General features: G+C 46.9%; 1 protein-coding gene across 1 annotated transcript in view; it reads left to right on the top strand.

Annotated features, from left to right (window-relative positions):
• Positions 1-13,276, top strand: part of LOC143275287 (glutamate receptor 2-like) — a 72,020-nt gene that overhangs the window by 43,663 nt on the left and 15,081 nt on the right. The window contains exon 2 of the mRNA XM_076579272.1: positions 6,715-6,981. Coding sequence (XP_076435387.1) covers positions 6,715-6,981 — 267 coding nt within the window. The remainder of the gene's footprint in view (positions 1-6,714; positions 6,982-13,276) is intronic.

Raw genomic sequence — 13,276 nt, 5'->3', positions numbered from 1 at the left:
TCCAAGCCAAGTGGGCTGGACATGTGGTCAGAATGTCAGACAGCCGACTGTCTAATCAGCTGCAGTGTCAGGGCAAGCGCTCAGTTGGAGGACAGAAGAAACGCTACCAACTGCCTCAAATCGTCCCTCAAAGTCCTGGGCGTCGACATCAACACGTGGGAGACACTTGCTCTGGACCGTCCAGCTTGGCAGCATAATCACTACAGGAGCCAGTGCAGCTGAAGCCTGGAGCATCACCGTAGCACACCGAAAGCGTGTTGTGCGCAAGGCCTGAGCAGCATCCACTGCCACAACAGCACCCACTCACTTGTGTCCCACATGTGGGCGAGACTTCAGGGCCCGGATTGGCCTCATCAGTCACCTCCAGACCCACTGCTACTGATCTTCCATCTGACTCTTGAAGCCATGGTCATCTTCGAATCCGAAGGACGGACATCGTCACGTCACTTTTTTGCATTAATTACGAAGTGGCTTGAGAGTTGGAAGGAGTTATATAAATTCCCATTATTATTATTATTATTATTATTATTATTATTATTATTATCATTATTATCATCATCATCATCAGTCATCACCATCATCATTAATGTAAATCTGATACAGACTGGTTGGGTGAGCGAAGTGTACACAGGGGGTATATTCCAGCCAGGAGGGGTAAGAAATGGCCTAGGCTACTTCTTACTCGGGGTAAGAACCAGCCAGGGATAAGTTTCGGCCTGTTACACCGGGCTTCTTCCGCGTGGAACACACTCCCGTTTCCTGTCCGTCATGCTGTTTCTTGCCTTTTTTCAAAACCTCTTTGAAAACTCATTTACAGTTCCAGCCATTCATATCAGAAAATAACTCCTTGTCTTTACTTCTGTGTTTTAATCAAAGTTTTTTTGTTTTTTTGTTGTTTTATTTACTTCTGTAGTTTTTACTATTTCAGTTCAAACATACACATGTTCATATGCCTTGAACAATCGGGATGTGCGTGCGCGCGCGCGCGTGTATGTGTCTACATTTTGTGTGGAGTGGGTGTAGGTTTGTGGGATGGAGTTGTGGGATGATCAGTGCGTGCGTGTGTATTTGTGTGTTTTTAGTATGCACGCGTCACTGCATATATTATTGTAAACGTCCATGGCTTTTGTACCAAATGTCCTTTTATTATGATGATGATGATTATCATTATTATCATTATTATTATCATCAATATTATTATTTAAAATCGGCATTTAATAAAGGGGCGGAGGGGATGGAGGGGGACGCTGTGTCTTTATCCGCATCACAAGCTCTGCAGGCACGTGCACACATGCACTGGGGGACTCTTTTATCTCGTTCTGTCTTCCTCTCATCGTCACACACACACACACACACACACACTATAATTATAAATACACAATATACATACATACATATATATATATATACACACATGCACGCACAAACACACACACACGCACTCTCTGTCTTTCTCCCGCTCACCGTCCCTGCCTCTCTCACTCTCTCTTCTTCTCTCTGGTCTGTCTGTCTATCTGTCTTTCTCTCTCTCTGGTCTGTCTGTCTATCTGTCTTTCTCTCTCTGGTCGGTCTGTCTGTCTGTCTCTCTGTGTCTGTATCTGTGTGTGTGTGTGTGTCTCTCTCTCTCTGTGTCTGTCTGTCTGTCTCTCTGTGTCTGTCTGTCTGTCTCTCTCCCCCTCTCTCCCCTTTTCGCTGCACTTCACCTCTTCATGACGAGTAGCCGCCCTTTACCCCCCCCCCCCCCCGCCCCCCCCCGCCCCCGGGACACACACTGCCTTGACGTCTTTTTTATTTTTCAGCTTTATTTTTTGTTGTTGTTGGTTAACTTAAAAAAAAAAATTTAGAACATTTTTTTATTGGTTGGTTGTGAGTGTAGTTTTTGTGAGTCTGGCAGCGTTATTCTGAATTCGTTGGAGTCTGTCTAACAGATATTTGGGAAGGCCGGCCAAAAGAGAGTTCCAGTAATCCAATCTTGAGAGAACCAGAGAGCATACAAGTGTCTTGGTTGCATCGGTTGAGAGATAGTGGTGGATAGAGCTGATTCTACGAAATCAATATAAAAAGTCTTTAAGTTTAAAAAAAAAGTGAGGAGCAACAGCAAGCTTAAACTCTGTCCTTTCATGTGATGCATATGATCAACAAACACAATGGCGAAAGGCGAAAGATACACGAAATATTAAAACGTTTTTCTTTCTTTCGTTTTTGACTCACTTGTGTAAACAAAGTGAATCTATGTTTTAACCCGGTGTTCGGTTCTCTGTGTGTGTGTGTGTGTGTGTGTGTGTGTCCGTGTGTCTGTGTGTCCGTGGTAAACTTTAACATTGACATTTTCTCTGCACATACTTTGTCAGTTGACACCAAATTTGGCATAAAAATAGGAAAAATTCAGTTCTTTCCAGTCATCTTGTTTAAAACAATATTGCACCTCTGGGATGGACACACAAAAATAAAAAATGAAGCCTAATTATATGCAAGCTACATTTACTATTATATTTATATTTTTTGTATTCTCTAAACTTGGCACTTTGATCTGATATTCTGACCCAACAACAAGAGCAGTCATTATTATCATTTTTTGTTCAAACAGGAACTTCTTTTGCTAAGCATGGAAGTTTTATTTATTTTTGCAAACGTTTTGGTGCAGATAGTAAAAAAGGGAAATTACTCTGTAATTAATGCTAGGGGACTTAATTCGCTTTAAACTGATCTTTCTCATCTTAAACATTACATTTTGAAAATATACACAATACATAAAAAGCTTGGATTTTTTTTTCAGTGTATCACAAGTGAGTCTTGAAGGCCTTGCCTCTCTTGTTCTTTTTGGGTTGGTTGGTTTGTCTGTACACAAAGGCTGATAGAGTTGTAGGTTTCATGAAATGTTAACTGAATTCAAACTGGGTCATCTAAAATAAACAACTAACCACAATTTGCCTCTGCTCATTTCTGTACTTCTTTTATCTGTCTGTGTGTCTGTCTTCCTTTTTTCTTTCCGTCCGTTTGTCGTTCTGTCTCATTTCCTTTCTTTCAGCGTCTGTGTGTCAACACATTCTTGCAGAATATTTTCCTTTTTATAATGATTGAAACGTACACATACGCGCGCGCGCGTGCGCACAAAACGATGCATGCACACACACACACACACACACACACACACACACACACACACACACACACACACACAGACTGAGTCAATGATGAAGTTGACAAGAACAAGCATGTCTCTGTTGAGACACAGGATCACAGCGTCGACGCGTAGGTGATGTGTGAATGTGGAGGGGGCGGAGGGGTAGGGGGGTAGAGGAAGGATGGGGGTTCGAGGTGATCGCGCGCGCGTGTGTGAGGAGTTTGTGTATATGAATATATGTATGCGTGTCCGCGCGCGCGCGCGCGCGCGTGTTTGTGTGTGTGTGTGTGTACCGACATGTCAACATGCTGGCGTGTGCAGATGGGATGCACACTTTGACGCCTTAAAAATGAAACACTGTGTGCTTGTGTGTGTGTGTGTGTGTGTGTGTGTGTGTGTGTGTGTGTGTGTGTGTGTGTGCACTCTTTGTTTCTTTTGGTCTTGCTGGCTGTTTGTCTTGTTCTCTTTCTTTTCTTTTCTTTCCGGTATTTGTTGGAGAGAGAGAGAGAGAGAGAGAGAGAGAGAGAGAGAGACTTTGACTGAGGTGAGTTATTTATTTTAGGCCATAGCCCCATTTGAATGATGTGCAGATGTCACCGTAACTGTCAGTGACTATACTTTCTGTAATTTAGTTGTGTGTTTGTCTGTGAGGGGGGACGGGGTGGAGTGGGGGGAGGGGGGTTAGTATAAAAAGCCAAGGCTTGCTCCAAGGACCTTCCTCTCAATCATCCGAAGAACCAACACACACACACACACACACACACACACACACACACACCTCTATTCTCTATGCAGCATACAGGTATAAAGACCACTGATATGTTTCAGTCAGGAGACAAAAAAGACGTGGGAATCTGTGTACAATGCAAGTTACCATTACTTGACGCGTTTTTTTGTTGGTCTTTTCTTTTCCTTTTTTTATTTTGAGGTGGGTGGGGGTGAGTGGCGGGGCGATCTTTTCTTTTTTTGTGTGGTACAACTTCGTGTCATAGATTATGACTGGGACAGAGGAGGGAGATGGGAGAGAGAGGGCTGGGGGTGGGTGGGGGAGAAGACAAGACAAGGTAAGAATTACTTATTTCCGGGAAAGTGCTGTGCGTTTTTTTCATTCAGTCCCCGTCCTAAATGGTTCAATACCCCGCAACTCTAAAGAGAGAGAGAGAGTTGACACTAGAAATGTTTATTGTCATTGTCTTTTAACAAATGGGACAACAGCAGCAATTCATATTTTAAAACGTCAACAGAAATAAGGTATGATTGTTGTCTTAACCAGTCAGTACGTTGTAAATCGTGAAAATAAGGAACGATTGGAAACACTTCTCTTTTTTAAATACACACGCAAAAAAATTATAATGCCAATAACTCAAGATATTGAAGTATAGGGATTTTTAAGTGACAAAACGATTACAGACTGACTCCACCATTCATTCAAGGAAGGAATGTCATAATATGTTGTCTGATTTTCCCTATGACATAAACAATTTTCCCTATGACATAAACAATCTCCAGGCTTACCATAGTGAACTGATTCCATGTAGCCAGTCGTTTGCGCTTCTGCAGTGGGTTTCGCAATCAAAAGAGGCACGTAGATAGATAGATAGATAGATAGAGAGAGAGAGAGAGAGAGAGAGAGAGAGAGAGAGAGAGCAGGTCAACAGCCAACGTGCAGTGGTTGACAGCCCTGGGGACGGACCTCTCAGCAGTGGTGGTAGCCATGATTCGGACAGTTATCGAAAGACATTTTTATTGGTGCTTGATTCTCTCTCTCTCTCTCTCTCTCTCTCTCTCTCTCTCTCGCTCACACACACACACACACGCACACGCACACACACACACACACACACACACACACCACTAAACCGGTTTCACAAACAGCACCAGCACTAAAAGCTCTCAGGACAGCAGTCAGTCTGTCGGCGTGAAGAATAATTTCTGGCACATTTTATTTATCCACCATGCTTTGTGCACGTGCTTCTACTTCAACGGACACTGAATGTCATCAAAATCCGTAAAAATAGTAACTGATTTTTTTTTCTTTAAAGGGGATTAGGGGAAAAGTATTTTGATGCGGATTTGACTGACAGGTGAAGATTATCGCAGAATGTTATCGTTGATGTAGTGGTTCGATGCCTCGCAAATAAATGAATAGACCAATGAATAAAATTCAGAGATAAATGCCTAAACAAAATAAAGAAATGAATGAAAATATAGGGAGGGGAGAGCACATGGTTGTTTTATTTTGTTTTTATTTCATTTTTTAATTTCTTATTTACTTGATTTCATTTTGATTTTGTTTTGGGTTGTTGTTTTTCAATAACAATGGGATAAGTACTGTTCATCTTGATAAGATAAAGGTACACCTCCAGGGCATTGCTGCTAAACGCTTTTCCATCAATTGCCAACAGGTAAATCGTGGAAAAAGAGAAATAAACACAGAAACTTACTTTTTTAAAAATGATACCAGCTTTACTGCTATTCATTATTCAACATCAGCTTGACTCACAAAGCTAATGACTTTGCTGAGAATGGCCATCAATTCTTTTTGATCTGGTGATTTTGGTAGAGCTTCAGTTTTTCACTATGTATTCCTTTATTGATAACAAAACCACGTCATTGGACATTCATGTGTCATGTTTATGCAGTTTGTTGTTTTGCCACAGTCATATTTGCTGTTGAAATGTTTTTGGAGCGCTATGGCAGAATCGGTGTGGCTTTTGACTTGTGACCCAGTGTTCACCAGCGACCAGGGTTCGAAGCCCCGTATCGGCATGGTGTTGTGTGTCTTTGGGAAACACTCTTTACACCGATTTTCCCCACCCCACCAAGTGTGAACGGGTACCTGACTTCCGTCGGGGAAGATTAAGACCGAGCTCTACACACAGTGAATATTAATCCACTGTTCCTGTGGCCGTAACTTTAATGGCTGGTCCATTTTTTTAAAAACCTTTTTGTTCAAAATTTTACAAATATAATCTGCCTATGAAAAGGCAAAAAACAAAACAAAGACAAATAAACACAAAAATTCAGAAAAAACACGATTATATGGGACACTAATGACTGGCTAAAATTATTCATTCATAAGAAAATTATCACGGTTATGGGACCTTTAACCCTTTATTTGGAGTGATGGCCTAGGAAGCGAGAGAATCTGAGTGCCCTGGTTCGAATCACGGCTCAGCCGCCGATATTTTCTCCTCCTCCACTAGACCTTGATTGGTGGCCTTGACGCTAGTCATTCGGATGAGACGATAAACCGAGGTCCCGTGTGCAGCATGCACTTAGCGCACGTAAAACAACCCACGGCACAAAAGGGTTGTTCCTGGCAAAATTCAGTAGAAAAAATCCCCTTCGATAGGAAAACCAAATAAAACTGCACGCAGGAAAAAATACCAAAAAATGGGTGGCGCTGCAGTGTAGCGACGCGCTCTCCCTGTGGAGTGCAGCCCGAATTTCACACTGAGAAATCTGTTGTGATAAAAAGAGAAATACAAATGCAAATACAAATACAAATATTTTCATGTTTCACTTTCCGTGTACCACCTGTGTTCATTATCTGTTTTACAATGAATTTTGGTCCGTGTCCAACGCAGAAGACCACCACGCAGGCGCCCAGTAACACCAACGGAGACACGCCGACGGGGAGACGCAAGGTGACGGAGATGAAGGTGGCGGTGATGCTACAGGAGCCTTACGTGATGCTGAAGGGGAGCAGCTATGAGGGCATGTTCATCGACATCCTGAAGGAGCTGAAGAGGAGGGCCAACCTCTCCTACACCATCACCACGCACGGCGACCACGAGGGCGTGGAGTACGCTCCGGGCAACTGGACTGGGCTGATTGGCAGTGTGCAGACTGGGGTGGGTGTGTGGGGAGACTGGGGGGTGTGTGTGTGGAGACTGGGGTGGGTGTGTGCGGTGTGTGTGTGTGGAGACTGGGGTGGGTGTGTGTGCAGACTGGGGTGGGTGTGTGGGATGGGTGTGTGTGGAGACTGGGGTGGGTGGGTGTGTGGTGAGACTGGGGTGGGTATGTGGGGTGGGTGTGTGGGGAGACTGGGGTGGGTATGTGGGGTGGGTGTGTGGGGAGACTGGGGTTGGTGTGGGGGAGACTGGGGTGGGTGTGTGGGGTGGGTGTGTGGGGAGACTGGGGTGGGTATGTGGGGTGGGTGTGTGGGGAGACTGGGGTTGGTGTGGGGGAGACTGGGGTGTGTGTGTGGGGTGGATGTGTGGGGAGACTGGGGTGGGTGTGTGGGGTGGATGTGTGGGGAGACTGGGGTGGGTGTGGGGGAGACTGGGGTGGGTGTGGGGGAGACTGGGGTGGATGTGTGGGGAGACTGGACTGATTGGCAGTGTGCAGACTGGGGTGGATGTGTGGGATGGGTGTGTGGGGAGACTGGGGTGGGTATGTGGGGTGGGTGTGTGGGGAGACTGGGGTGGGTGTGTGCGGTGGGTGTGTGGGGAGACTGCAGACTGGGGTGGGTGTGTGGGGAGACTGGGGGGTGTGTGTGTGGAGACTGGGGTGGGTGTGTGCGGTGTGTGTGTGTGGAGACTGGGGTGGGTGTGTGTGCAGACTGGGGTGGGTGTGTGGGATGGGTGTGTGTGGAGACTGGGGTGGGTGTGTGGGGTGGGTGTGTGTGGAGACTGGGGTGGGTGTGTGGGGTGGGTGTGTGGTGAGACTGGGGTGGGTGTGTGGGGTGGGTGTGTGGTGAGACTGGGGTGGGTGTGTGGGGTGGGTGTGTGGGGAGACTGGGGTTGGTGTGGGGGAGACTGGGGTGGGTGTGTGGGGTGGGTGTGTGGGGAGACTGGGGTGGGTATGTGGGGTGGGTGTGTGGGGAGACTGGGGTTGGTGTGGGGGAGACTGGGGTGGGTGTGTGCGGTGGGTGTGTGGGGAGACTGGGGTGGGTGTGTGGGGTGGGTGTGTGGGGAGACTGGGGTGGGTGTGTGGGGTGGGTGTGTGGGGAGACTGGGGTGGGTGTGTGGGGTGGATGTGTGGGGAGACTGGGGTGGGTGTGGGGGAGACTGGGGTGGGTGTGGGGGAGACTGGGGTGGGTGTGGGGGAGACTGGGGTGGATGTGTGGGGAGACTGGACTGATTGGCAGTGTGCAGACTGGGGTGGATGTGTGGGATGGGTGTGTGGGGAGACTGGGGTGGGTATGTGGGGTGGGTGTGTGGGGAGACTGGGGTGGGTGTGTGGGGTGGGTATGTGGGGAGACTGGGGTTGGTGTGGGGGAGACTGGGGTGGGTGTGTGCGGTGGGTGTGGGGGAGACTGGGGTGGGTGTGTGGGGAGACTGGGGTGGGTGTGTGGGGTGGGTGTGTGGGGAGACTGGGGTGGGTGTGTGCGGTGGGTGTGTGGGGAGACTGGGGTGGGTGTGTGGGGTGGGTGTGGGGGAGACTGGGGTGGGTGTGGGGGAGACTGGGGTGGATGTGTGGGATGGGTGTGTTGGGAGACTGGGGTGGGTGTGGGGGAGACTGGGGTGGGTGTGGGGGGAGACTGGGGTGGGTGTGTGGGAGACTGGGGTGGGTGTGTGGGGAGACTGGGGTGGGTGTGGGGGAGACTGGGGTGGGTGTGTGGGGTGGATGTGTGGGGAGACTGGGGTGGGTGTGGGGAGACTGGGGTGGGTGTGTGGGGTGTGTGTGTGGGGAGACTGGGGTGGGTGTGTGGGGTGGGTTTGTGGGGAGACTGGGGTGGGTGTGGGGGAGACTGGGGTGGGTGTGTGGGGAGACTGGGGTGGGTGTGGGGGAGACTGGGGTGGGTGTGTGGGGAGACTGGGGTGGGTGTGTACGGAGACTGTGCTGATTGGCGTAGACTAGGGTGGGGGTGCGGTGAGTGGGGTTGTGTGGAGTTTAATTGGGTGGTGTGCGGAGGGGGAATGGTGTGAAGTGTGGTGGGGGTGCGGTGCGTGTATGGGTGAGTGAGTATTTTTGTCGGGGAATAGATGTGTGTATGTGGGGTGGGGAGTTGTAGGTGGGAGGTGTCACTGTCTTTATCTGTCAGTCCGTCTGTCAGAGGGTGTCTGTTTCTTACTGTCTGTTTGCCTGCCCCCTTCTCCCTCTCTCTCGCACACACTCGCTTCCTTGTCCCCTTGTCTCTTATCTCTCCACAACAATAACGCCCCCTCCCTATCCCCTCCCACCTCCTGTACCTCTCCCCTTTATCCTAAAGGTCGTGAGGTCATTTGTAACCATACCTGGACCGCCCTGCCCACAGAATCAATAAATCGACGAGGGGAAGCCACTCAGATGGCTGGTCATATCCCGTACTGTGTCACCTGGACGGTCAATAATTGATCGATAACCTTGAGGTTGTGTTGGCTGAGCGGTCACTGGGATGGATAATGATCATCAAGGTACTTGGGTTCGAATCCCAGATGGGTCAGTGATGTGATGCAGATTAAAATCCGATCTCGCGTGTCAGCGTAGGCGCAGCCACGTGGTCGTGTTGAACACTCTTTCACATGTAGATGACATATGCACGTTGAAGATCCCCAGATACACGTGGAACAGATACATGATCTCGTTCATGTTGCCTTTGTCCATGTCAAGCATGTCCATGTGCGTGTTAAAGATCCAGATGTCCCGGTCAGATGTATACATCTGCACGTTAAAGATCCCTTGATTCGAATTGAAGACAAGCATATTCTTGTTAAAGGTCCTGTTGTCCATGTGAAACTTGTGAACGTTACATAACAAAGATATACACATGCAGGTTAAAGATCCATTGATTCATGTTGAAGATACGCATGTGCGCATTACAGAGACAGCGATTAATACTGAAGATAATTTTTATTCCACATCTTCACCTATCCCTTGACGTCTGCTGATGTCGTTGGGGCACCAGTGATGACATCGCCAACACTCTCCCCCCACCCACCACCCACCCCTCTCCCATCCACCTGTCTTTGTCTTCCACCGCTCTCTGAGATTCCGTCAGTTCATACCTGTCCATTCGTGGATATTACCCAAGAAGATATGCTTGCCCGCGTTAAAGATTTCGTGAACATGTTTTTTCCCCTGAACTTGGTGTGATCTGGTTTTGGGTGCATTTTTGGTTGTTGTGCAGAGGCTGTTTGCCGTGTGTGTGTGGCTGGTGAGCGTCCGTGTTTGCTGTGTGTGTGTGGCTGGTGAGTGTCCGTGTTTGCCGTGTGTGTGTGTGGCTGGTGAGCGTCCGTGTTTGCCGTGTGTGTGTGGCTGGTGAGCGTCCGTGTTTTCGTGTGTGTGTGCGTGCCAGAGTACGTGTTGCAGGGATGCGTTTTCTGGAGGTCGTCATGGGTGGGTGGGTGGTTTCCAATGTTCAGTTGCGTTAGTGTTTTCTGGCACGTGCTTCTGTGTGTGTGGGATGGGGGTGGAGAGGAGTATCGATGGGGAGGCGGGGAGTGTGGAACGGAATGTAAATATTTGTATTGTATTTCTCTTTTTTGTTACTACAGATTTCTCTGTGTGAAATTCGGGCTGCTCTCCCCAGGGAGAGCGCGTCGCTACATTGAGAGCGCCACCCATTTTTTTTTTTTTTTTTTTTGTACTTTTTCCTGGGTGCAGTTTTATTTGTTTTATTTCTAGAGAAACGCGCTATAGATATGTCCTTTTTTTCTTTTCTTTAAAATTTTTTTTTTAATATTATTGTTGTTGTCGTTGTTGTTGTTATTATCTATGTCTGTGGACAGCAGGGGAGGATACACGAAAACACCCGGCATACAGAGGCAGCTCTAACAGAATACTGTACATTACTTTTGAAACAGCAACACGGCAGCCATTTGTTATCACCGTGTTCCGACAATCAAGTCATGTATTGACGTTTGCCTATACATCACCAAGAGTTACAGAACCTGTTTGTTGCTTGAAACAGTGTTGGCGATGATGGTAGTGATGATGACGATGATAGTCATGATGATGACGGTAACACTGGTAATGGTAATGATGTTGTAATGGTGATGATAATGATTATCATGGCAATGATGATGATGGAAATGGTGGTGGTAATGATGATAATGATGGTAATAATGGTACTGATGATGATGACAATGGTGATGATGATGGCAGTGATGATATGGTCATGATGATGATGACAGTGATGATGGTGATGGTTATGATGATGATGAGAGTGGTGATGAGGATGACGACATTGATGATGATGACAGTGATAACAATGGTGATGATGATGACGTCAGTGATGATGATGACAGTGAAGACAATGGTCATGAGGATTATGACAGTGATGATGACAATGGTGATGATGATGGTGACCATCAGTAGGGACATTTTTCAGACAGCCAGGAATAATGTAACAAACATTGTTGACAGGGCAAAGTCAAAGTTCTACTCTTCTAAAATACTTGCATGCACCACAGCCAAACAGCTTTTCAACGCTACGAACAATCTACTAGGTAAAATGAAAAACACTCCTCTCCCTACAACATTTTCGGCGCAGGAACTCCCTCAAAAGTTTTCTGACTTCTTCACCGGCAAAATATCATGCATTCGTGAGAAGCTTGACTCTGTTGTGTCTCCTTCTTCACCTGTTCAAGAACGCGTGTACAGTGGTCCTGTTTTACATTGTTTCCAACCGGTTACTGAAGATTTTGTGAAGAAAGTGTGTCTGAGCGCTTGTCCGAAATCCTGTGAGCTTGACCCTGTCCCGTCTTCTTTGTTGGTTGAATGTATTGATGTTCTACTGCCACATATTACTCATGTCATCAATTCTTCCTTGCTGTCTGGTTGTTTCCCTGAAAGCTTCAAGTCTGCTATTGTACGTCCACTCATCAAGAAACCATCTTTGGATCATAATTGCTTGAAAAATTATCGACCTGTCTCTAATCTGTCATTTTTATCAAAACTGCTAGAAAAGATCATATTGTCTCAGCTCTTAGCTCATCTGGAGCAGAATGGCTTACTTAATTCCCACCAGTCAGCTTATAGACGTGGTCATAGTTGCGAAACAGCCCTTCTTAGAATAGTGAATGATTTGCTTTCGGGATTTGATGAGGATAAGATATCTGTTCTCGCTCTCTTAGATTTGTCTGCAGCTTTTGACACTATCGACCACTCTATCCTCTTGAACAGACTTAAAACTTCCTTTGGTATTCGTGACACTGCACTAGCATGGATCACGTCTTACCTGTCAGATCGTACACAGAAAGTGTGTGTAAATGGTACATACTCTAGAGTATCTGCCTTGAAATATGGTGTCCCACAAGGGTCCGTCCTAGGCCCTGTTCTTTTCGTGCTGTATGCGGCTCCTGTGTCGGATGTCATCAGTCATCATGCGATGTCGCATGAGAGCTTTGCTGATGACACACAACTTTATCAGTCGGCTTCCATAGCTGAATTTGATGCACTGGTGACTCAAACACAGGAGTGCATTGCTGGCCTAAAGGACTGGATGACTCTCAACAAGCTGCAATTAAATGATGATAAGACTGAATTGATGATAACCTGTCCAAAGAAGTTTCGTCAACATCCTTCCTTTCCTGACTCTGTTCTGATCAATAGCACACCTGTTTCACTTTCTCCCTCTGTTCGCAGTCTTGGTGTAATCCTGGACCAGTCTCTTTCCTTCCAACAGCACATTTCGAATATCTGTAAAGTTGCCTATTTGGAACTGCGTAGAATCAGCTCTATCCGCCACTATCTCTCAACCGATGCAACCAAGACACTTGTATGCTCTCTGGTTCTCTCAAGATTGGATTACTGCAACTCTCTTTTGGCCGGCCTTCCCAAATACCTGTTAGACAGACTCCAACGAATTCAGAATAACGCTGCCAGACTCATTTGCAGAGCTTCTAAATTTGACCATGTTTCTCCTCTCCTTCAGTCTCTCCACTGGTTGCCTGTTTCTGATCGAATAGACTATAAGCTATCCACTCTGACCTTTTCTGCAGTCAACGGATCTGGCCCCAAGTATCTTTCTGAACTCATCCATATCTATACCCCGTCTCGCCAGCTCCGTTCTTCCTCTGATACTCGACTTCTCAGGATACCTCACGTCAGAAGTAAGACCTATGGACACAGATCGTTTTCTTTTCAATCGCCAAAGACGTGGAACAAGCTCCCTGATAACCTCCGTCATTCTGATTCCCTCGCATCTTTTAAATCTCGTCTCAAAACTCACCTTTTCCCTCAGCAATAAGTTTAATTGTGGCAGGTCCACAACTACATGCA

The sequence above is a fragment of the Babylonia areolata genome, chromosome 30 (genome assembly GCF_041734735.1).
Source record: "Babylonia areolata isolate BAREFJ2019XMU chromosome 30, ASM4173473v1, whole genome shotgun sequence".
Classification (NCBI taxonomy): domain Eukaryota; kingdom Metazoa; phylum Mollusca; class Gastropoda; order Neogastropoda; family Buccinidae; genus Babylonia; species Babylonia areolata.
This window is presented reverse-complemented; position numbering and strand designations above follow the sequence as displayed.